General features: G+C 41.4%; 2 protein-coding genes across 4 annotated transcripts; one reads left to right on the forward strand and one right to left on the reverse strand.

Annotated features, from left to right (window-relative positions):
- Positions 1-328: 328 nt before the first annotated feature.
- UFD1 (ubiquitin recognition factor in ER associated degradation 1) lies at positions 329-7157 on the reverse strand. 3 transcript variants are annotated; one of them, XM_068157289.1, is made up of 12 exons: positions 7061-7157; positions 6239-6371; positions 5640-5672; positions 4705-4826; positions 4240-4370; positions 3785-3857; positions 3040-3108; positions 2460-2525; positions 2104-2151; positions 1642-1730; positions 864-945; positions 329-456 (listed from the first exon to the last, which is right to left on the reverse strand). In XM_068157289.1, the coding sequence occupies exons 2-12, from the start codon at positions 6357-6359 to the stop codon at positions 382-384; spliced, it is 909 nt and encodes a 302-aa protein (XP_068013390.1). In that variant the 5' UTR covers positions 6360-6371; positions 7061-7157; the 3' UTR covers positions 329-381. The 3 variants fall into 3 exon arrangements, with proteins under 3 accessions (XP_068013390.1, XP_068013388.1, XP_068013389.1); XM_068157287.1 differs by lacking the exon at positions 7061-7157 and adding an exon at positions 6842-6981; XM_068157288.1 differs by lacking the exon at positions 7061-7157 and having other exon boundaries at positions 6265-6321.
- Positions 7158-7357: 200 nt separating this feature from the next.
- Positions 7358-23730, forward strand: CDC45 (cell division cycle 45). The gene is made up of 19 exons (XM_068157285.1): positions 7358-7535; positions 9378-9437; positions 9735-9827; positions 10263-10400; positions 11931-12074; positions 13196-13251; positions 13930-13978; positions 14727-14788; positions 15159-15209; positions 17396-17515; positions 17912-18043; positions 18436-18534; positions 18779-18940; positions 19136-19274; positions 19629-19712; positions 20282-20400; positions 20832-20908; positions 21635-21701; positions 22756-23730. The coding sequence occupies exons 1-18, from the start codon at positions 7485-7487 to the stop codon at positions 21697-21699; spliced, it is 1701 nt and encodes a 566-aa protein (XP_068013386.1). The 5' UTR covers positions 7358-7484; the 3' UTR covers positions 21700-21701; positions 22756-23730.
- The last annotated feature ends 1966 nt before the right edge of the window (positions 23731-25696 follow it).

Consider the following 25696-nt stretch of genomic DNA (forward strand, 5'->3'; position numbering starts at 1 on the left):
TGGCAAAATAGAGAGGAAAGAAAGTATCAAGCACAAACAAGGTGAGACCATCATCACTCAGGATGTAAGAGGGCTGATGCAGTCTAAGAACTAGACCTTTCAGTAAGGTACATCTTGTTGGGTTTACTTCTTATGTTTCTCTAAGATCCACCTTCCCTCTTTACAACATGTACAACAAAAAACTCCTTCAGAAGGCCTAGAACTTAATTCTCAAGTGAAGATGACGACAGTCGAGCAGCTCTGGTTTTAAAAACATGAAACCAGAAACAGTAAACATTCCTGTGTTGCAAACCAATCTCTCCTCTCGATGGCAATAACTAAGATCAAATATGCGGCAACTCTTACTTTATTTTCCTCCTAACCAACTGAAGGTGCCACAGCTTAGGGTTTTCTTCCCTTTTTGCGCAGAGATTGACCTTCTCCTGAAAAGGCAACAAACCGGCTCCCAGATTCATCCTGGAAAAGAAGGGAAAAGGGTTCTTACATCTTTGCTCACAGCTTGTGTGTGACGGAAGCTGAATGACCGTTAGAACATTTCATCTGAGCAGCAACTGACTGTAGAGAGCTCTTAATCTGATAACTACCTTCTTCCTGAAAACACAAGCATTCCAGGGGCTTTCCAGCCAATGGAAACAAGGATCCACTCCCTTTTTAAACTTGCACTCAGCCAATTTTTTTTTTCACATAGCAAGCAACAACATTGGAGGCTGCTTTCACCAAACTCAAACCACTTTTAACTACTACCACTTTTTAACAGAAGTGCACTGTGAAGAATCAAGTATGGAGTGAGGAGCCACCATATTGGACAGTAGTTCCAATGTTCTAATTCTGTGCAAAACTGGAAAAGATCCAACTGGATTTACCTCTTCAGCTTTCTTAACTGCTGGACGCGAGTTCCTAATGAACGTGATTTTACCAATCTTGAAGTCATAATTGGGTATTCCTCTGGGAAAGAAGCATAAAAAAATGCTATGAATTAAGTTTCATACCTCCCATCCAAGTGAACATAGTGAGACCTATTCTATATTCATCAGTATTGTACCAACAGTGGCTGCAAATTTTCATCACCCGACTAGAGTTAAACCACTGAATTGTTTTCTGAAGGCTGCATGAAGTAAATATTCAGATGCCAGAAGCTTGGCTGTGGGCATGTTTCAACATATCCTACCACTTCCACAGGGCCACAGATAGACTTTTCCACAAGGGTTCTGTTTACTGTGAGAAGCATAAATAACAGAACACCACAGGAACCACAGCCCTGCACACTTCCACGAAGTCTGAATTTTCCAAATGTCCTTCTAAGGAAAAAAAGCCACCACCAAACCCACACATGGTTCAGCTTCAGTTACCCACTTAAAGATTTCACTCTATGGCAGATTTCACTTTAGCAGAATTCTGTGCTTGAGTCCAGTCTGGACCTCCTGACTCTCCCTACTTGTCTTCTACAGAACTAGAGTTGATTGAGTGAGTTTTGGCAGCATTAACTTAGAATCTGCATCTTCAGTAGTCAGGGGCATCGCAGTCAGTCTAGATTAGACTATTTGCTTGTTTGTATTGCAGGAGCAGGAAAAAAGACAACATCCAACAACTCTCTCAAACACTGATCTTCCACTTGCTGCCAACTGAATGAAATAGACATACCTCCGAATGTCTCCTGGTTTAATTGGTGATGGACTAGGCTCAACACCCTTCTTCTTGCCATCCAGTCTGTTCCCAGAACCAGAAAATGCCTATGTATAGATAAAGAGTTTTAATTTAACCATATTTTATATTTGAAGGCACAGTGCACAGGGGTACTATGTTCTCTAAAATCTTACTATCAGTCTCACTTCATGATTTGATTCCACATTTCTTTTTGGAACATTGTAAGCTAATGAATCCTGGGTGTGGGAGCATGTTACAGATTCCCACTTACAGGCTGCCCTTTTAAAGATACCAAGTCATACTTAATTGCTGGTCCTAAGAATCACAAAGCATTCACAGATACTTGCCAGTCAAATAATGAGCCCCTTTAAGAACAGGTAGTAGTATTTTGCTGTTGTTTGAAACAACTCCCCTCACCATTTTACAACATACAGAAACCACCCGGAAGAGGGAACTTACACGAAATCCTGTGTCACTCACATATCCACTATGATGTGCTTCAACATCCTGCCAGGAAACAAACAAATTACTTCATTGGCTTCATGTTGTGATATGTTGAACGCAGCAATACAGTTCCACGTGACCAAACACAACATCAGACCATCACTACATCCCTTTCCAAAACCAACACTTGCTGAACAACCGTCTCCTAAGTACCACAAGCAGGAACATCTGGCAAGCAAGGCTCAGAAGTTATTCCAGGGGAAAAAAACCCAAACCAAACCAAAACCAGAGCATGTCAGTGCCCCACTGCTCCCATCAGAAGCAAGGCTGACCTCTAGGGAACACGTTTGAAGAACAGAAGATTAACTTACTGTGGTCTCTTCATGTTGTGTACTTCTTTCTGGTTCCTTGTACCCCAAAGGAGCATCAAAATCCACCTATTTAGACAAGAAGCATGAAAATAAGCATGACTGGTATTTTTTTTCACTCATCAAGTTTTATATTACTGTTTCCCAAAACTCCACAAACTTAACACTCCATTTTGATCTAGAAAGAAGTGAGGCTTGTTAAAACATTTTAACTAGTAACTGAAAAGACTAAACCTCCCAGAAATGTTTTAACATGTAACTGAAAGAGCAGTAAAACAGCACCCCACAGTACTATTGGAGTTTGAATCAAGACAAAGCTGTCAAATAAAGCTCAGATTATAAAACATACTGAAGCTAAACGTTACATTCTAGGCACTACAGTCATCTGATGGCACATAAAGTGCAGCTTAAGACCACCAATATGGTTATGAGGGTACATGAGGTACTCTCAAATGCGTCACCTTCCCAATCCTTTCCTGCAGCATCAAAGGTGCTTGGTGCACAGCACTATTGCTGAACCAGATGCCCTCTCCTTTTGGGAGGACACAATGAAATCAGACTTTCCACATCAGCTTTAACTTACATTCATATCACATTCTATGATGGACACAGCCTTGTCTGGTTTGGTCTCCATTACCCGAAGCTCATAGATCTGAAACAGTAATGAGTATTTTAACACTGCACATAGAAGACCTCAATTTACACACAAGAAAAGCTTATCTAAACCTTTCCCTTTGGACAGCTTCAAGAAAATGGAAATAAGTGGTTTTTATCTTGAAGACTGGACACTGCAGGATCTCTGCAGAACATAAGAGCCAAGATTTTTAACCTCAGAGAAGAATGTTACATGCTGGAGGACATGCCTTTTACTGTACCTTGCAGCACTCTTACTGAATTTAGGACAAATTCTGTCCCTTGACTTATAAAATACTGTATTGCTTATGTTTTTATTTTCTTGTGTGTGGAAAAAGTCAAAACAGCAGATCAGGAAAAACCTTAACTGATCCTTTTTTCCCTCCAGCAGAAAAAAAATTGCAGAATCTGCCATCTGAGATTACTTGTCAACAACACTGAACAGCTCTGTGTTGACTGTTTTACCACCTCCATCGAACAACCGAGCTTAGTCTACAATCCCCAATGATCAAATGCACACATGTGCTGCCAAAAATACTCATACATAAAACCTGTTAACAAGATGCAGCATCAGAGTACTTACATGGTCACAGTCTACTGAAATACAGTGTACAGTTTCACACGGGGCAGAATTTAGGTCCTCAAACTGATGGTAACCAAACAAACCTTGCATGGATTGGTGTTGGGGACCGTACCTTTTCATTGTAGTTGATGGCAATAACATCCCCAGTAGTGAGACAGGCAAAGTTTCTCAATGCGTTTTCTAATCTTTGAAGCATGTTAAGATGAAACATTTGTTTTCAATGCAACAATCTAACTTTAAAGCTACTATGTTATAAAACTCTGATCCTAGATCTGTCAATTGTAGTTTACATTCATCAGTACTGTGGATAGACTCTCAGTTAACATCAAAGTGTACAAGTTCTTCTAAGGGACACTCAAACTCACTGGATTTTAAGCCAAGATTCATGCTGCTTCACCCAGACTACACTTTGTGCCAATAGTCAGCACCAACTCTGTGCATAAGTTGGCCATCCTTTTTGGTTTTGGGAGCAGCAGTGGTTGCTTACTACTGGAAAAGTATGAGCCACATCTTAAAATCTAGCTCCGCTTCATCATTCCAGGTTGGGAGGTTCAATAGGAAGGATACACAGCTTTGGGATTGGTGATGTCAAGAAAATCAGGACTCTGTGGTTGAAATTTTGAGTACGTAGCAACTTGAAGGTTAACACTCTCCACCTGCACCAGTCCTCCCTCTTCCAAAAGCAAGTTCTGCATCATCTGCAAGGATAAAAACAACGACACAAACCACTATCAATGACTGATGTTTTTAATTCTCTTTCCCTGCATATCTTTATTTTCACTGGAGCCAGTTTATGATGCACCAGTTTACAATGGTTCCGTTTCAGGAAGAACAGTCAGGTGCATCTTAAAAGGCAGTCTGCTTTGCTTAAACGCTCACGGAGTAAAACCTGAGCTGTGACTAAAAGCTGTTGTAGCAATATGACCAGGAAAGACATGCACTTTCAGGAAACATTCTGCCTCTCCAATTTCAAACTGGCAGCTCACTAATCCTACTCTTCAGGTTTTGACAGCTCATCTTGAGACAACTCACCCAGTGTGGAAGGTAACAGATGCCCTCATCAGCCACAAATTCGAGCACTCCACAGTGTGTCATTCGGTCTGAATTTTTATTGGTCAGCTTAAACAGCATTGGGTAAGTAATATTGAGTCGGCCTAGTGAGAAAGGAGAAAAACATCTTGGTAGAAGCCACTCACACATTTCTGAAGCTTTCAGAGATTGAATATTAGCCAGAGAGTGGGATAGGCCATTGGAGAGGATTCCCCTCACACCACTATTCCAGTTGCTCGAAACTACAAATCCAGATACACAAATACTGTGTTATCATCATACTTAAGAGCTTTAAATGCCTATCCAACATCTCCCCACAAGCTCAGAGATGAGAGGACAGTGAGTATGAGCAGAGGAATCTGTTTCTGCTACGTCCCTCTGCTATTATCAGCTATTTCCTACCTAATGAATTTAAACAGGCTCTGCCTGTTTTAAAAATTAAATCCCAACTAAACTAGTTTATCACAGAAATTCTCTTAAGGCTAAAACTCAAAGAAGGGGGAAAGCCCTTAGTTGTAAAGGCCAACAAACACTGCTTAGACTATTGATTCAATTGTCTTTTACCCATTGCAAAGTTAATTATAATTTGTCTTTAAAACAAATTTTGCTCCAGACAACAGCATCCAGCACAAGTAGGTTGAGATTAAGAATTTACTACATTGCCTGTAACCATTATACATTATTTATAGTTAACATTGAGTCATGCCTCAGGTTGCCCAACACTTTCAGGTGTCTCTATATGAGGATGGACAAGCCCCATTAATTTTAACAGACAAAATACTTGCAAAGTACTTTTCTTTTTCCAACTAGTCTAATACTCTCTATGTAAGTTTGATTTTAATAGATGACAAAACACTGTTGCATTTAGGTATTTGTTCCTATTTCTAATGTTATTCCAGAATAAAATGTTCACTTACTGAGTTGATCCAAAGCTGACGGTGGCATAATTACTGCAGAAATTAGTAAGAATGTCAGATTAGAGAAAGTATAACTCCACAAAGAGTACATAACATACAGTTTTATCACTACTTTGAAGTCTCCTCTTAAAAAAAAAAAAAGAAAAGGCAATTCCAGTGCATCCCACAAATTTGAGCCACAGATTTCTGTGGAATCAGGTCATGATAAATACACCTGCTAGCACAGAGACTTCAGAATTTAATGAGAAACCAAGCTTTTACAATACCTAGCACTAAAGGCTTCCCAAAGGTAATTTTGTTTGGACTTTAAGGTGCTCTTAAATTGATGCCTGTTCAAAACAGCATTAGTCTGACAACCTCATGCTCATAAACAAGGCCTCTCCCTAGCTGCGTTTTTTTAATTACACACTAATGAGACAAACCCCTCCTCCTTCCTTCTTAAAGCCCCACCCAGGATGCTCTTCTAGCTCCAGCCACAAAGCCAACGCTGCATCTCCATGTTCAACAATGTTTCTGAAGTCGGGGACAAAAGCTGCATTACTTATTCTTCATAAAAAGTCTTCCAAACGCTTATTAGTCAAAACAAAACAGGCACATACTCTTCCCTCCTTTCTCCACATCAGACCTGTCATTAGGTCCAGCAAGCATGGACACCGAGAAGCAGCGGTATTGCGTTGAGAAGCGGTTCTGGAAAACCCGAGGGATGGTGTGATCAAACATATTAAAAGAGAACTGGGGTGGAAAACAAAATCAGAGAAAAATGTATTAATAGGACTTCTACAGTACTCCAAAACATTATAGTACGCAACGAACTCTCCTAAAGTTCGGCTAAAACGACGCTGAGGGGCCGCACTGCTGCTGTCCCTGTGAACTGAGGTGCTCCCCGCTTCTCCCAGAGAGTTTACGCGCGGCTAGGGGAAGGACTTGTGCGTCGAGCGCCGGCCGGGGAGGCAGCAAATCGAAGCAGCGCACTTCCAGGCTACGCTGGAAGCTTGCTCGGCTGACCAAGGAAGGCGCCTCGCAGAGGGAGAGACGCCGAACCCGCCGGCCACTCACTGCCCTCAGCCTGACACTCCACAGCCGCTTCACTACTCGCTAGCTCTGAGAACGCGCACCAGCGGGGCAGCCGGCGACAGAACGCGGGGCCCTACCACCCGCCCGCCGTGACTCGGCACTTCCCTCGGCCGCCCCCCGGGCCTCACCATAGTGGCAGCGCAGAGGGGCAGTGCTACAGCTCCCCACAGGAACCGGTGAGCAGGCGGGCCGAGCTGGGCCCCTCTCACACCTGACGGGGGTCCGCACCACCACGGCTCGTCCCACCCCACGGCCCACCCGCCCGGTCCTGCCCCTCCCAGCGTGCAGCGCGGTGCCCGCCTCTTGGGCGGCCATTTCGTGTGAGGGCGGAAGAAGGAATCTCGCACCTGCCAGCGTCGCCTGTGTGGAAAATTTCTCCGGCCGCTTGACAATTGTTCAGTTATCGAGGATTGATACGGCTCCTGCTGCCTCTTAGTCGGGCTCACTGAAATGGTAAAGCAAACAGTTTGCCCCTGACAAAGATGGCAGATTTGGCAACAAAGGTCCCTGCGTTGCTGCCGACCGAGCTACCCTTGGGATTGGCCAGATGCACGTGTCGCGAATGCGTTTTCCCAATCTCATTGGCGAAGGCCAGGAAGGAGTTGCCCAATCCGCTCCGCGAAGGAGGGACGAGCGCTTTTCCACTGGCCAGCCTGCCGTGACGAGAAGACCAATGCGAAGCGGTGCTGATTTGGCGCTCAGTTTGAGTGGGGGGGGCTCGGGGCTGCCACTGTTTCTCAGTCGCTTCTCTGCTGCTCCCGCGCTGCCGCCATGTTCATCTCTGACTGCCGCCGGGAGTTTTACGACGTGATTGTCAACCAGGTGAGGGCTGCGGGCCGTGACCAGGGAGGGGATGGTGTCGTCCTGAGTATCCCGGAGGCGGCTGCACTTGTCTTTCCTTAGGCCGCTCCCCGCAGGACGTGAGCAAGACCGGTGCCGGGACGTCCCGGGCTCTTCCGGCGGCTGCTGAGGCGCTGTAGCCTTGAGGCCGAGGGACTGTGAGAGGCGATGATGCCCGCGTCCCCGGGGCTGCGGGCTGCAGGCGCGGGGAGCGGTGCTCTTCAGGACGACGTAGGGCCCCGGGACCGGCGGGCCCGCCAGTCGGCCCGGACTATAAAAACATCCTCCCCGAGCCTGTCACGGTGCTGGGAACCCGCGCCAAAGCTGCTGCCCGTGCAACGAGGTCTCGCCAAAGGTTTCCTCCTCTCTCGCGAGTGCTTTGGGCATTCGTGTGGATCTTTTGTTTAACCAAGACGTTTCTAGTTGTTTGGGATTGTTTATTTGTTTTCTTTACGTAATTTTTAACTGGTTTGATCTTGTTTGTCTGGATACGAAAGCTTTTATCCTTCCTTATCGGCGCTTGCTTTCTTACCTGGTTGGCTGCTTTTATTTTTCACCCCCAGTTTGTTTAGCTTTGTGCAGAGGGGATGTGTATGCTGAAGTGACAAAGTTTTTGTTGGACAATCTTTTAGTGTTTCTACCCGTGAAACTGTGTTATGGATTGTGCGAATGAAAGCATTTCCCTCAGCTTCTCTCACTGTGAGCAAAATCTAACGAAAAGAAAATAACCACCAGAAACCCAAAACACAAAAATACCTCCAGTTAAAGGGTTTTGCCTAAATCACGGTCACTTCAGGAGCTGCCTTGCTCCTCTTTTTGATGCAAATTTTCTTTAGCCAAAACTGTTTCAGATCCTGTATTGAAAACAGGCCTTTCTAGGCACGATGAAAATAGCTGTAGGGCTGATAAACTCGGAACCTACATAACTGTGTGTGGTTCAGACCAGTCTGAGGAGTTACCTTTACTCAAAGCAGCTGGCTGATTTTGGCTATGTGGAGTTTATTGTCCATATTTACAGGGATGCAAATCAGTTCATTTTGGTTGCAGCATCTGTTCAGAAACAATCCTGGTTTGTGATTATCACAGTATCACTAAGGTTGGAAGAGACCTCGAGGATCATCGAGTCCAACCTGTCACCACAGACCTCATGACTAGACCATGGCACCAGGTGCCACGTCCAATCCCCTCTTGAACACCTCCAGGGATGGTGACTCCACCACCTCCCTGGGCAGCACATTCCAATGAAGAACGACTCTCTCCGTGAAGAACTTTCTCCTCACCTCAAGTCTAAACCTCCCCTGGCGCAGCTTGAGACTGTGTCCCCTTGTTCTGGTGCTGGTTGCCTGGGAGAAGAGACCAACCCCTTCCTGGCTACAACCACCTTTCAGGTAGTTGTAGACAGCAATGAGGTCACCCCTGAGCCTCCTCTTCTCCAGGCTAAACAATCCCAGCTCCCTCAGCCTCTCCTCACAGGGCTTGTGCTCAAGGCCTCTCCCCAGCCTCGTTGCCCTTCTCTGGATGTGTTCAAGTGTTTCGATGTCCTTCTTAAACTGAGGAGCCCAGAACTGGACACAGGACTCTATGTAAATTTCATTCAAGGTCAGACACAGTGTGGCCCTGGGCAGCCTGTGCTAGTTGGAAGCTTCCCTGCTGACTGCAGGGGCTTTGGACGAGATGACTTTTGAGTGTCTTTTCCAACACAATGCAATCTGTAGATTTCTCTCTTTCTGGTCTCACAGTGATCTAGGCATTTCAAGTACCAGCATACTAGATTTAGTGCTCATGTCAATGCATTAATGCTGTTATCCCATAATTTTTTTGCAGCGTGTTCTCCTCCTCGTTGCTTCAGATGTGGATGCATTATGTGCTTGTAAAATACTCCAAGTAAGTCTTTATTCATTACCTCTGTAAATCTTACAGTAAAAGAAACAATGGCCTGGGATCCTCTTAATAGGAACTGGGGAAAGACTGAAGGTTTATTCTACTTTTGTAACTTGTTTTTTTTTCTATGAGTTATGACACTGAAAACTGCTAAGTCATACTCTGAAATTTCATGAAGATTTGGCATTTAGAATATCTTGAAGATACAGATTTGTGTGAAATAGAATTATAGTGTGACACAGCATTGTAGAAGAGGTTGTTGCCCTTCACCTTTGCTAACAGCTCTTTGCTTCATTTCAGGCTTTGTTTCAATGTGACCATGTGCAATATACACTTGTCCCAGTGTCTGGATGGCAAGAACTTGAGACTGCCTTTCTTGAGCATAAAGATCAGGTGAAAAATGCGGGAATCTATTTAAACTGCAGATCTTCTGATCTAGATGTGCACTTACCCCTTTCCCCAACTGAAATGTCCCATATTATTATTAGTTACCTCAAAACAGAGGTTAAATGTTAAGATACCAATTACAAACTTCTCCAGCTTCTATCATCATCTCAAACTAATGTGCTATAGTTTCGATAGAGCCAAATTAAGTTTGCACACATTTATAATGACATAAAAGCTGGGAGCATTGGATGTCCCACAGTCCCAAATTTGGTGTTTTGTCCTACAATTTTTTCCCTTCTCTAAGAAATTAAGTACAAGTTTTAGCAATGATAATTGCTCTGGAGGTTGTAAACTGTTTTCAGTCTCCTCTGTTTCCTGCTAATTTAAGTTTAAAACATCATTCCTTCTTTTTTTTCTCTCCTTTTTAACTTTTGCCAACAGTTCAAATATTTTGTTCTTATTAACTGTGGTGTCAATGTTGACCTTTTGGAGATCTTGCAGCCTGAAGAGGACAGGTTTTTTTTTGTGTGTGACAGCCACAGACCTATCAATGTCGTGAATGCTTACAATGACACACAGGTAAATGCTTTTTTTGGCTGTAATAAAAAACTTTGCACGGTGTGGGGGTGGGCCAACGTTGCTTTCTGTGTTTTGGAAACTTTGCAGTGCTAGCTGGTCTGTCAGGAAGCACTATTAATGGATATTTGTACTAGGATTGCACATTATCAGAGAGAAAGAAAAAAATCTGCTTCAGCAATATGATATCTACTGTTGGCAGAGTGGTATTGTCACTAGTAAGGACCTGTTAATGCTCTTGCTATAAATCAAACTGCGACAAATCATATGATTCACGTCCTCCAGAATGTGATGTGTGTCATCTCTCAGCAGGCAGCAACGTGTACAATTGGAATACTAAGCACAGATTATTTCACAGTGTGACTTTTAGCAGCCATAAAAAAAAAAAAAAGATAATTCTTTCAGTGGTACTGTAGCAAAGAAATCTTGTTTTAGCTCCTATTTTGCCTAAGTGATTGTCGCCGAATCACAGAATGTTAGGGGCTGGAAGGGACCTTGAAAGATCATCTAGTCAAACCCCTCTGCCAGAGCACCTAGATCACACATCAACACATCCAGATGGGGTTTGAATATCTCCAGAAAGTGAAGACTCCACAACCCCCCTGGGCAGCCTGTTCCAGTGTTCCATCACCCTCACAGTGAAAAATTTTTTGTGTTTCCATGCAACTTCCTATACCTCAGCTTCCACCCAGTGCCCCTTGTTCTGTCATTGGGCATCACTGAGCTGAGCCCGCCTCCATCCTCTTGGCTCTCATCCTTTGCATATTGATAAATATTGTTGAGGTCACCCCTTAGTCTCCTTTTCTCCAAGCTAAAGAGCTCCAGCTTTCTCAGTCTCTCCTCATAAGGAAGATGTTCCACTTCCCTAATCCTTTTTGTGGCTCTGTGCTGGACTCTTTCAATCAGTTTCCCTGAGGTCCTTCCTGAACTGAGGGGCACAAAACTGGACACAGTCCTCCAAATGTGGCCTCACCAGGGTAGAGTAGAGGGGGAGGAGAACCCCTCTCGACCTACTAGCCACATCCCTTCTAATACACCCCACGATGGCATTGGCCTTCTTGGCCACAAGAGCAGGTTGCTGGCTTATGGTCAACCTCTCATCCAATAGGACCCCCAGGTCCTTTTTCCCTTCACTGCTCTCCAATAGCTCAGTCCCCAGCCTACACTTATACATGAAGTTCTTTCCCAGGTGCAAAACTCTATGCTTGCCCTTGCTGAATTTCACTAAATTTCTTCCTGCCCAGCTCTCCAGCTTGTCTAAGTCTTGCTGAATGGCAGCACAACCTTCTGGTGTGTCAGCCACTCCACCCAGTTTTGTGTCATCAGCAAACTTGCTGACAGTGCTCTCTGTTCCCACATCCAGGTCAAATATGGTCTTCAAATTGAAAAGCAATGCTTTTACTCTGCCAGGAATTGATCACAGCTAAAATTAATTCAGTTTCTGTTACTGTTTGAAGTGTTCTCATTGGTCATTTGAAATGTGTTTTAATGACTAAATAAAGTATTTTAAATACTTTTCTTTTTGCTTGCTAGATTAAGTTGTTAGTTAAACAGGATGATGATCTCGATGTTCCTGCTTATGATGATATCTTCAGAGATGAAGAGGATGAAGAAGAGGAGTCAGAAAATGAAAATGATGAGTCAGAGCCTTCAGAGAAGCGTAGACGTTTTGAAGAGGTGTGTTTCTGCTACTCTGTTATGAAAAGAAGGAAAATGAAACAGTTGTTATATGTACTTTACACCATTTTGTGTTCCATTAGATCACAAATTCAAGAGTAAGATTTAAAAATTATCTATTATGACCAGTAGTGCTTCACATGCACAAAATGGGTTTATGTAAGAACCACACAAATATTTTCTCTTTATAAAAGCAGATGTTTTGAACTTGATTATGTACAATGCTGTCTGTGTAACTGACCTGAAGATAACTATTTCTGTATACATACTCTGAACTTCTCAGTCTAGCAGTACAACTTCTTTAGATATAAACTCTTGAAATGATTGTTTAATAAGGGAAGCTCACAAAGAATTTATCAAGACAATTTTTGCTGGACTTGTAGCAGCAATGTAACAAAAATATATTATGGTAGGCACCAAATATGAAATTGTCCATACATTATTTGTGGCATATTTTTCTATTTACACCATTCAAGGAAGGAAAAGCATGAGGCTAGAAATACTGAGGCAACTAAATATATTGTCAAAGTTTATATGTATTTGATTATATGTAATTGATTCTATTTTTCTATTAATATTGTACATTTTTCCCCTATTAATCTATGAAATGTGCTAACTGAGCAAAAGCATGCAGCAGAAATTTAAAGGAGAATCTGTACATCCTGTACACAAAAGTTAATCTCAAATCTGTTAACTATTTTCCAGAGATCTGGCAGTTTTCTCTGAGTTTGCAAGCTGCTGCTGCTGCTATTTGTGAGCCTTAAATATACAGCGAGTGACTCTCTTTCTGAGCTTCATTAATGATCTCTCTTTTTCCTCTCTGTCATTTTTCATGTTATAAAATGATGGGATGCAATGTTGCTCAGTGTGAAAATACTGGGCCTCTTACTTGAGAAGGTGAGCAAGACAAATGCCAGCACAGAAAGATGCCATGACTTTAAAAAGTGTATTCCTTGGAAAAGTGTTTGATAGTAATACTGTTCTCATTAGGTGTCATTGCTAAGAAAAAGTCTTATTTTTAATGAAGGCTTTAATTAAAGTCTTTTTAATGAAGACTTAATTGTTAAAGTCTCTGGATAGGTAGTTTTTCCTAGCTTTTTAACATCCAAATGAATTTGCAGGACGTGATTGAGAGAACAATGAAGAGGCGACAAAGGCGAGAATGGGAGGCACGCAGGTGTGTTTAACTTTTCTAGCTTGCTCGTATCTCTTTTATTCTCTAATTAAAATCTTGTTAGGAATACAAAAACATGACATTGCACTGCTTGGTTTGCAAGATTCTTTAGCTCTAACTTTATTAAGAAACTGGAGATATGCATTTATTATATAAAAATAAGATCTGTGAATAGAGGGTAGTTGTAAATAGTAACTTCTACATTTGAGTAGCACTAGGTGCATTGCTTCACTTTCAAGGAGCTGTAGTATTCTGTTCTTATTCTTTATTTCAGGTGAAATTGATGCTTCTGTTTTCTTCTTTTACAATCTCACTACTGTCACTAGGAATAAACAGGAGCAAATGCGATTTAGAAAGTGAAATTTAAGGAATAGTAATTAAATACATGGTTTTTTCATGAGTCTATGTCAATGTGATTTTTCACATTGCTACTAAAATCTAATAAAAAAATAATAATCTTTCTTCATCTCTCTGCCTTGCAGAAAAGTCTTAAATCAAAAGATCTAAATCTTCCTTCCTTACAGAAAAACAATTTGCAGCTCAAGTTATTTGGTTTTTAACTGCTAGAATGAAATGTAAATATTATCTCACAATTCCTGGCCTGTGTTTTTAATTTGGCTCCGTGATCATTTCATGACTTAGTCAAATGTGAGTTGTTGTTTCTCTTTTCCCCCTCTTTAGACGAGAAATTCTGTTTGATTATGAGCAATATGAATATCATGGGACCTCAGTAAGTATAAACTCTTGTCTGCCATAAAACACAAGGTGCCAATGCAGAGGCAATTGAAAAATACCTAATGTTATAATTATCTAAGAATCCTATACATTATCATAGCATAGAAAACCAACAAGCTGTAACAGTAGTCTTTCTATATATAAGATATGTCATATGTGTACAAGTAGTTCTATGTAGCAATATAATGTTTTCTGGTTATGCACATCCAATTTTATCACTGATGAATTGGACAAATCACAGAAACAATACAGGCAGACTGGCAGACAACAGCCAAAACTGAGTCACAGTGGCAAATGTAATGTTAGCAGTGAAGGAAAGTGATAAACCAGAACTACTACCATTTTTGCTGTTTGATACCATTACAAAAATGACAGTAGTGTAATTTTTGTAGGACCTGACAAAACTATCAATGCAAAAAATACTTTCACAAAAAGACTTAATCATGAAGGGAGCTTTTTAGCCTTTTGAAGTGTCAGGATATTTAAGACCTCAAACTGTTCTGTCATCTTGCCTTTGGTCTGATTGTTTTTGTATTGTTAAGTGCTGCTTCATTTATAATGCAGGTTTGCATTATTACTGCTTAGTGTCTTAGAAGGTGACACTGGCAGATTGTCAGTCAAGTGTGATTTCTAGGGCTTCAGTAGCAGCCTAATGCTTGGCAAATTTATCTGTGTTCATTTGTTTAATGAAATGAGAATTCTCTGCTCATTCATCTTGTCTTTTTGCTTTGTCCTCAATATAGTCTGCAATGGTGATGTTTGATCTGGCATGGATAATGTCTAAAGACTTGAATGACATGTTGTGGTATGTTTCCATTATCAATTTTCATGGGGGTTAGAAGCTTGAACCTATAGTAAAGAGATGCAAGATTTCCCCAGACTATTTGATTTCAGTATGAGGTTGCAGTTTATTCCATGTCTGGAGCTGGAAGAGACATCTGTATAGATTCACTATAGGCAACCAATAGATTCTGAGTGGGAAAAGGGTGGGTGGTACCATAAGTGTATGTCTGCTAAAAAGGGAATAGATGTATAGCTTTGTAATTAACTTCTAGATACAGCTGGAGAACAGGGGTTCTGGCTTGTTCTGTTACATTCTGTTAAGTATCATCTGCTCTGCTGGAAACTTTTTTTTTCCTTGCTTTGACTTCTTTTATTTTCCTTCCCAAATTTAGGTGGGCAATTGTTGGCCTAACAGATCAGTGGGTCCAAGATAAAATCACTCAGTAAGAAAGATTATCTCAATTTATCCTTTTTAAAAATGATTTATCTAGATACCTATCTACCTTTTAAATTTCATTTTTAGGAGTAACTAAGAGGAATTAAGAGAGATCAGGAAACACATGGAAATTAATGTAATGCAAGCTAATTAATAGACAGTGACATCAGTATCTTAATCGTGGAATGTGATCTGATTCCTTCAAAAATGTTAATATAAATCAGAAAAAGAGAGGAGGTATTTTTCCTTCCTACTGTTCAGAATTTTAAAATTAATTTTATTTTTCACAAAAGTATTTTTTAATCACTTCTGATGCAGGAAGGAAGAAATGGTGTTTAATGTAGATTACCTAAATAGGACCTTGATAAAGTTCTATTCAAGGATTAAAAAAAACTGTGTATGTCCTGTATCTTGTGTGTGGTGCTGAGGGAATGTGGTTTAGTGCTTGACTGATGCTTGGACTTGATGATGTTGAATAGAATAGAATAAACCAGGTTGGAAGAGACCTTCAAGGTCATTGCGTCCAACCTATCATCCAACACCACCTAATCAACTAAACCATGGCACCAAGCACCCTATCAAGTCTCCTGCTGAACACCTCCAATGATGGTGACTCCACCACCTCCTCAGGCAGCCCATTCCCATGGGCAATCTCTCTCTCTCTCTCTGTGTAGAACTTCCTCCTAACCTCCAGCCTAAACTTCCCCTGGTGCAGCCTGAGACTGTGTCCTCTTGTTCTGGTGCTGGTTGCCTGGGAGAAGAGACAAACATCTGCCTGTCTACAACCTCCCTTAAGGTAGTTGTAGAGTGCAATAAGGTCACCCCTGAGTCTCCTCTTCTCCAGGCTAAGCAACCCCAGCTCCCTCAGTCTCTCCTCATAGGGCTTGTGTTCCAAACCCCTCACCAACTTTGTGGCCCTTCTCTTGACACGCTCCAGCAAGTCAACCTCCTTCCTAAACTGAGGGGCCCAGAATTGGACACAGTACTCGAGGGGTGGCCTAACCAGTGCAGTGTACAGGGGCAGAATGACCTCCCTGCTCCTGCTGGCCACACTGTTCCTGATGCAGGCCAGGATGCCATTGGCCCTCCTGGCTGCCTGAGCATACTGCAGGCTCATGTTCAGCCTGCCATTGACCAGCACCCCTAGGTCCCTCTCTGCCTGGCTGCTCTCCAGCCACTCTGACCCCAGCCTGTAGCTCTGCATGGGGTTGTTGTGGCCAATGTGCAGAGCCCGGCACTTGGATGTGTTCAATCTCCTGCTCTTGGACTCTGCCCATCTGTCCAGCCTGTCAAGGTTCCTCTGCAAAGCCTCTCTACCCTCCAGCAGATCAACTCCTGCCCCCAGCTTGGTGTCATCTGCAAATTTACTGATGATGGACTCAATACCCTCATCCAGATCATCAATAAAGATGTTAAAGAGCATGGGGCCCAGCACTGATCCCTGGGGCACACCACTGGTGCCTGGCTGCCAGCTGGATGTGGCACCATTCACCACCACTCTCTGGGCTCGGCCCTCCAGCCAGTTCCTAACCCATCGCAGTATGCTCCTGTCCAAGCCATGGGCTGACAGCTTGGCCAGCAGTTTGCTGTGGGGGATGGTGTCAAAGGCCTTGCTGAAGTCCAGGTAGACTACATCCACAGGCCTCCCCGCAGCCACCAGACAGGTCACCTGATCCTAGAAGGAGATCAGGTTGGTCAGGCAGGACCTGCCCTTCCTAAATCCATGCTGGCTGGCTGGTTAAAGACCTTCCAATCAAAGTGATCCTATGGCACTCTGATCTCCAACTTCAGTTTCAGTTTTAGTTAATGAGTTTCAAATTTTCTCCTTTTTTCCCCCCTACCTTTTATTTCCTACTAGATAGCATCAAAATTCTGGTAGTAAATATGTGGGCTGTAATTCTGCTGTTCTGTTGTTACCAAATGCACTGATGTTTTTAAGATGATAAATTGAATTAAGTAGCTAATTTAATTTGCCTGTCTGTATTGGTTTTATTAGAGCTTTAATGGCTTAGGTGTATGGCTGAATGTTGACTGTGTTTTATCAAGCTGGGAGTTTTTGACGCTATATCTGTAGGTTTCATGTTGCTGACTGTCCAATGTGTAACTTTTAGGAAGCTATTTTTTTTTGTTCTCATGATTGAGTGTAAAAATACACAGGAAGAAAGTGATGTAACCTGTTTGTCTTTGCTTAAGAATGAAGTATGTGACTGATATTGGAATCCTGCAGCGGCACGTCTCTCGCCATAACCACCGCAACGAGGATGAAGAAAACTCCCTGTCGATCGATTGCATGCGAATAGCATTTGAGTATGAGTATCCTTGCATAAGAGCTGGGGGAAATGAGCTCTACCCACTTGGTGAAACCCTTCTGGATTTTTATCTAGGGGGGGAAAATAAAAATCCCAGCATTATCTCTCTTGCTGAGAAGGGAATTAAAAGAAATGCCAGTTTGAATGTTTTGTTGAAGGTGAATCCCTCTTCCTGCAGCTCAGGTGGCTTCCGTTCAGCTTAACCTTTCAGGATTAGTTACATGCCAGTGTTGCTCCTCTTGTGTTACATGCACCTGCAGCTTTGAACTGTATCTTATGTAGGACAAGAATGCAACTTATAAGGGCAGCGGAAGACTGAGGTATTAGTGGAGGAGTTTTGTTGCTTTGTGACTTCAAATGCTCTCTGTGTTTATGATTATTTTCCTTAATTCCCCTTCAGTCTGCGCCTGGCACTCTACCAGCACTGGTCTTTATATGAAAGTCTGTGTAACACTTCATATACCTCTGCTAGCCTTAAGCTTTGGTCTGTGCAAGGGCAGAAGAGGCTCCAGGAGTTTTTGGCTGACATGGGGTGAGTTACAAAAATGTATATCTCTATAAAGGATCGATGTTTTTTCAATGAATTATGGGGAAGTATTGATAATATAGCTTGTGAGTACCCAGCTAATTAGTTTTCAAATGATTGTGAGATGCTAAGTGGGTTGCAGTGTCTTTTTGAGTTGAGTTATACAACTTGTGCCTTGATGTGTGAGGAATACTTCAGCTATGTGCCTTTATGGATTAGTAAGTAAACTGCTTTCTCAAGTCCACTCCTCAATGATTAAAGAAAAAAAAAAGCAAACAAACTTAGTCAGAGTTAACTTGCTAAATTTTCCCATATTGAGAGCATCTTACAAGAGGAAGACAAAAATATTTGTTTCTTCTGGCATGCCTATCAACATGTTATTTTCCTTTTGTTTTCAGTTTGCCTTTGAAGCAAGTGAAACAGAAATTTAATTCCATGGACATGTCCTTGAAAGAAAACCTTCGGGAGATGATTGAAGAATCAGCAAACAAGTTTGGGTAAATTGTGTGGAATACAAATGTTTTGTCTGAAAATACTTTTCAATAAAGTGCAAATATTTTGCTATGAGGACTGTACAACATCATGTTTTAAAAATATGGTTTTTAGATTGATAAAGTAATAGTAGGCTCATTGTAAATGTTAGGGTATGATTTGTATTCATGCTCCTTACTTGTACTGAGGAGATGGCAGGTCAGTGATGATATTGTTCATGACCTGTAGTGATTTTATTCCATTTTGCAGAATGAAGGATTTAAGAGTTCAGACCTTCAGCATTCACTTTGGCTTTAAGAACAAGTTCTCAGCAAGTGATATAGTGTATGCAACAGCTTCTCTCATGGAGAATATAGAGGAAGGAGGGCCTGAAACAACCAATTTCATTAAAGCTTTGGACAGTCTCTCCAGGTACTGCAAAAATCTCTTCACTCTTTTACAATTTTAGTTAGAGAGCACGGGCCACCTATCTAAAGGAAACATTGATGCTTGATAAGACATTGAAGAAAAATCAAAATATCCCTCTGAATAGTGTTTAGATTATCCTTTTGTGTGAAAAGCTTTATTTACATACAGAAGTTTCTGGGTTTATTCTTTATATTGCAGAGGTAACCTGGACAAACTGCACCAAGGACTGGACCTAGCCAAAAAGCAGCTACGTGCCATTCAGCAGACAGTTGCCAGCTGTATTTGCACCAACCTTGTTATTTCTCAGGGGCCTTTTCTCTATTGTTCTCTCATGGAGGTCAGAATTCAAGTTTTTGGCTCTCTCATTTGGCTGTCTTGTAGTTGAATAACAGTGTTTTCCTAACTGTCTGACTCAGTAAGAATGACTCTGTCAGAACCTATTTATCTCTACCATGCTGTCCTCTGATGGCTCAATACTGACAACCACTCTGAACTTCCCAAACGAAGAATCAGTTCTCTCAGGGGGGTAAAGGCTTCATTACGAAGTCAAGTGGGGGAGCTTGGACTTCTCTTTCGTAATGGTTCTTTTCAGTGCCCTTTGGGTCACACAAAACTTTAGACTTGTCAGTAGGTATTAAAATGAAATAAGAATCATCTTGGAATGTAATTGAAATGCTTTTTCTTATTCTAGGGCACACCCGATGTGAAGCTGTTTTCCAAACCAGTGTCTCTGTGCCTGCTTAGTAAATACTTACTCAAGTCTTTTGTTTGCTCTGTAAGTAAATCAAAAGCTTTTTGACTAACAAACTTCTGGCCTGTGCAGTACTTACTGTTCTGTTGGATATTTGCAGTTTATTAAAGAACATAATGAAAAATGGAAATGTTAATAATGTTTTTCTTCTGACAACTGGTTGGATAATTTTAGCACATCTGTGAATGCTGCTCTAGCAAAGCTATCTTTGTAGCATTAGAGTGTAAATCTTTGTGTAGTTGTTTGTTTTGAGGGATCTTATAGCTAAATATGTACCTTGAAAAGTTAACCTGACATTAAAAAAGTGTCATGTTGTAGGACTAGTAATTGTTACCTAAAGATTTCTCTGTCTGTCTAAATAAAATCCTTTGATCACTACCATTAACATAGCTGAAATGAGATTACATTTAGCTTTTGAGCTATTAGTTACCCAATTCAGAGAACAACCAACTTTTAAGATTGAGAAGTGCCAGTGAGCACTTCTTAATTTGTGGATTACATCTGTAGTGGTCCATCTGTGTCAGATTGCATCTGTCTGTGCTCATTTTGACAGTCCTGGGTTTTGTCTAACAAAGAGGCTTTCTGACTTGCAGACAAAAAACAAGCGTTGTAAATTGCTGCCACTGATAATGGCTGCACCCATGGACGTGGAACAAGGAACTGTGATCATGGTGGGGATTCCTCCAGAGACACAAAGCTCTGACAAAAAGAAGTAAGCATGTTGTTTCACAGCTCCTACTAAAGGCTATCTGTAGACTTTTCCTGTCTCTGAATTAAAAAATATCTTTCCTGTATTTAGCACTGAACCTGTTGACTTGGAGTAGTATTCATAAAAAATCTCTCTTATGGTATGCAAGAGAAGAGTTACTTCAGAAGAGGATGCAGATTTTCCCTAGCTTCCTTACAAGGATTTTTTTTTCTCCTTCTTAAGTATCTCTGTCTTAAAAGAAGGAAATAGTTCATTATATAACAATCTTGTAACGTTAAAAGTTTTGTACTTGAGTAAGTGTGGGTTGTGTTGAGTGCATGGCACATGAAAAACCCCTGGCAGACATTTTCTGCTCTCAGCGAGGAAGAAGTCCCAGACCTTAGTAAATATCTCCTTTTCTGTGATGCTTATGGGTATTTCTGTTCATCTTCTAGCTTTTTTGGGAGAGCATTTGAGAAAGCTGCAGACAGTACCAGTTCTAGGACTCTGCACAACCATTTTGACATGTCAAGTGAGTAACACTGCCTAGCGCTTGTGTCAGTCACCACCGAGCCCTTTAGGGGTCACTGTTTACGCAGCCTCCATAAAACATAACGGCTGCAGACAGTGTACTCTTTGTGTATGTCTTAGATGCAAACATCGGGGTGGGCGGTGTGATGCATTATTCCTGAGTCTAGGATAAACACAAACATTATTTGTCAGTCTTTTTCTAAGTGCTGTCCTGGGCAGAAATTCTAAACTTGCTAAGCAGAGGCTTTCCTATCTTTTGGAGGCCAAACTACCTTTTTCACGGAGCAAGGATTATCATATGTGCACTTCAGTGCAAAATCTATGAGGTTATCTATGAGAGTTTCTGTATTGAGCAGCCAAATGAAGTATGGTATTGATGTTTTGAGATGCATTCTTTATTATTTGTTTGAAAAATGAGATACTTATGCAACAAGATTTGCCTATCTTTGTACGTGTTTACAAAAGAGGCTGATTTTAATGACTTAAAGAAGCAGTCTGAGATTTAAAAAGTGGCTCCTCCTACATGTAGGGAGCACCTAGAAAGAAGTTAGCTGGAATCTAGGAGCAAAATAAACCATATGATTTGCATTTTGTCCAAATAAATAGGTTTTTCCTTCTTCAAGTTGATTAAGGATATAAATAAGTATATTTGGAATTTATATTCAGTGTGACATCTGATATGCCTTACACTTGCTTACATTTTGTACTATAATATTTCATATTTTAGTCATTGAACTGAAAACAGAAGACAGGAGCAAGTTTCTGGATGCACTCATTTCTCTCTTGTCCTAATGGTAAGACAATGTAAAGAGGCTTCATTCAAATATTACAAATCAAGTCAGCTACCACATGGCATTTGTATATTATCTGTACAATGTTCTCAGCAACTTCTAGTGAAATACTAATTGAAGAGAAGAGTTCCTTACAAAGACAGTTGTGGGGGTTTGGGGAAGGAGGCAGACAATGTACAAGCAGAATATTGATTTTATTTTTCTCCTTCAGAGATTTGTTAAAGATGATGGCTTGTTTGAGATCACAATGGAATCTTGGCCATTTCAGTAGTGTTCTTGGCTTTAACAGTAGTGTAGAATAGCAGCAGCGTAGGTCGTAGCCTATATTAGTGTGTCGTTTTTATCTGGGATAAGGATGGGGATATAAGACTTGATTTGTAGTTGTGGCTGTTAGCTTTAAACTAGTTCAAAGTCTGGTTTAAAGCTACTTTAGGGCAAGACAGATTTTACTGTAGATCTGATGAAACTGTCAAATTGTCTTGAAGATTCACTGCTTTTCAATGATGAACTACTTTTATTGGTTTGTATTCACTTATTCAGCAGTGATGGGTGGGGATAGCTTGCTTTCTCCCAGAGAAGAAAAGCCCTACATTATTTTGTATAGTCTGTTCAGAGAACCTATAAGACAGTTACAAGTTATACGAAGTACCTCATGGCTTTTTCATGCCTATGTAAAGATTTGGCCATTATTGTTAACACATGAAGTAACCTCACAAGATTCTAATTTTCATGGCATACATCCAAATGCAAAGGGTTAATAGGAAGACTCTAACAACAGCCTGTGAATGTTGGCAGTCCTAGCCAGATGACAATCTGATTTACCTTTTTTTCAAGTGGTACCAAAGCTGTAATTTCTTTTTTCTCCTGTTCACTGAGAGGTTTGAAGCATTGGGTCAGCAGCTGCAATTGTTGTTTGCTAGACAACATAGTCATGCATGGCTGTCAAGGTTTTTACATCTGTTGTGCCTTTACACTCTGGCTCTAGCAGGAGGTTGGGCTCAATGATCTTTCCAGGCCCCTTCCAATCCCTAACATTCTGTGATTCTGATTGTTTCAGTTTTGTCTTCTGCCTTTGTTTGAGTGATGGTTTTTGGCTCCTTGTGCTGGAAGCAGAGGATCAGACGCTCTGAAGTTTTTTTGGATCTTCCAAAGTTTATGGTGCTGCAGTTGTGATGTATTGCCTTGCTTTATCTTAAATGTACCTGTACAGGCTTGGACTGTTGGTTTTATGGTTTTTGGGAGGTCAAAAGAATTTTAACATTAGCATACAGATATTGAACATGGCTTCCTGGTAAACATCCCATGCTTGCAGTGGAGGACGTGTCAACCAGGACTATTTGCAAATTGGACCTCTGTTTGTCAAACCTGGTTTTGTTAGTAGACTTGCTCTTGTGATGTTTAGTTGTTGGCTAATAACAAAAGAAAATAGGTTTTGAAGAAGTTCAATATTCATTTTGCCATTATACTGCCATTCAAATGTTCTTTTCAAATGCTCTTGAGTACTTTTTATTTATTCATCTTTTTAACAAGAAAATTTGAAACTTTCCTTGAATTTCTAGAAGGTTGAAAGTGATTTTAGTACTGTCAGGTTGAGCTCTTGTACTTTAGTTGAAATAACTGTTTGTTGAGAGAAGTTTTAAGATTTTAGGGCTTTTTAAATCCAAATACTGATAAACTGCCAAATACCTAAAGAAAAAAAAGGGGAATTCTGCTTTTTTAGTCATCCATAGGATCCTGTGTGGACACCTGTAGCTTGGCTTTGGGAGGAATTTTCCTGGAAAGAGCCTAAAATACTGTGATAATTGTGTGTAGACTGCAGTGTTGTACACGTTGCAGACTAGCTCACAAAATGGTCTGGTTTGTCTGACTTCACCTGTAGTGCATTGGGTGTTTGCCTGAATTCTGTGTGAGTTCCTTGTTTTCATGTATTATAATGAATATGTAAAGGTTATGTATTATTGTGGCATACTTTGTACAGATTTTTAATACAGGTTAATTTAATATTAAACGTGATTGAAATGTAGCCACCTGCAATGCTAATTAAACTATATATTTTTATTCAAACAAAAGTTTTGGGGGGTTGGGTTATTTGTTTTGGGGTGTCCTGGGTTAACATAGGCCGCTCTCACAAGCCTCTCAGTCTTCACACAGACAGGATGGAACGTAACAAAAAACTCTGAGATTAAGAGTTTTACTGGAACTGATCCAATGCATAGTTACCTTTTAGCCTATATGCACAAATGCACAGCAAAATGCAGAAGCAGCAGCAGAAGCCTTTGATAAAAAGGTTCTCCCCATCCAAGCACACAGAAGCCCCCCTGGCAGAAAAAGAGCATCAGCCCAAACCCTGAAACCAGAAGCAGCAACTGTCCCAGGAAGCCTCTCATGTTCCATTCTGAACGTCAAACCCCATGATACTTTGCTCCAGCCATCACTTTCCTTTTGAAGCTGGCATTACAGCCGCATGCTATTGAGTATCAGCAGCAGATTCAGCTCAACCCATGACATGGGATGGTGTTTGTGTTTGGTTTTGTTTGTTTGGTTTTTTTTTTCCAAGTGTTTTCACTGACCTTGAATAGTCTCTAGGGCCTCAACTACTTCCCTGGGCAACCTGTTCCAATGTTCCACCACCCTCATTGAAAAGAACCTATTCATTACATCCAATCTAAACCATTGCCCCTCACCCTATCACTGCAGGCCTTTAAAAACAGTCCCTTTGCAGCCATCTTGTAGCCTTCTTCACGTACTGCAAGGCTGCTATTAGGTTTCCCTGGAGCCATCTCCTCTAGGCTGAACAGCCCCAGCTCTCTCAGTCTGTCCTCATGGCAGAGGTACTCCAGCCCCTAGCTCATTTTCATGGTCCTCCATCAAGTCCATTCTTTTGCTGTGTTGAGGGCTCCAGACCTGGACACACTACTACAGGTGAGGTCTCACCAAAGCAGAGTAAAGTGGCATACTGCTGGCCATATTTCTTTTGATGCAGCCCAGGATGCCATTTGCCTTCTGGGCTGCAAGCATGCACTGCTGACTCATTTCCAGCTTCTCATCCACCAGCACCCTCAAGTCCTTTTCTGCAGGGCTACTCTCTCTTTCATCATCCTCCAGCCTGTATTGATATCTAGGATTGTCCTGACCTAGGTGTAGGACCTTGCACTTTGCCTTATTGAACCTCATGAGATTCCCCTCAGCCCTCCTCTCCAACCTGTCCAGGTCCCCCTGGTCCTTCAAACTCATTAACTGCACCCCTCAGCTTGGTATCATCTGCAAACTTGCAGGGGGTGCCTCAATCTCACTGTTGGCATCACTGATGAAAGTGAATATATATAGAAGTGTTAGCAGTAATTGAAGAATCATTGTACAGGAAGATCCACTATTTTATAGTTCCTGGTGTGCGGATATAAAAGTATCTCCTGTAAGCAGCAGTAAAGTGGTGGTTTGAGTTGCTCAACATTGTGCAGCTTAGTTAAAATGGTCACTTCTTACAGTTAAGTGTTAGACAGGAACTCCATGCCAAGAACTCTTGACAGCTCTTCATGAAGAGATTATTCTGCTTTTGATTTATTTGCCCAAACAGAAAATGTGGCTCTAAGGAGTGACTTTAAAACAAGCAGTTAGAGCAGTAAGAAATCGGCTTACCCTCTTAGATGGATGGTGACATTCCACCTAGCCATGTCTGAACACAAACAGAAACATTCCCTGAGGATTATATTTGAGCAACTTTTTTTCCTCTGCTGTGTTTGCTTGCTCTTATGGTACCCTCATAAATCTGCTCTCTAAATTATTTCTGCTGCTGCTGCTAATCTGTTTGGGAGAACAATAAAAGTATGAAACAAATCCTTTAAAATATCCTAGCTTTTTAAGAGAATAAAAGAATTAAAATCCTGAAATGCCAAAGTACTGAAGTAGCTGAGCAAGATGACTAAGTTATACCATTCCTGCAGAGTGATTCATGGCCTGTTTCTTTCTGGGGCCATAAATTTAGACATCATTGAAGTTGC

Source organism: Melanerpes formicivorus, unplaced genomic scaffold (assembly GCF_026170545.1).
Source record: "Melanerpes formicivorus ecotype bairdi unplaced genomic scaffold, bMelFor1.0.p_v2 SCAF_36, whole genome shotgun sequence".
Classification (NCBI taxonomy): domain Eukaryota; kingdom Metazoa; phylum Chordata; class Aves; order Piciformes; family Picidae; genus Melanerpes; species Melanerpes formicivorus.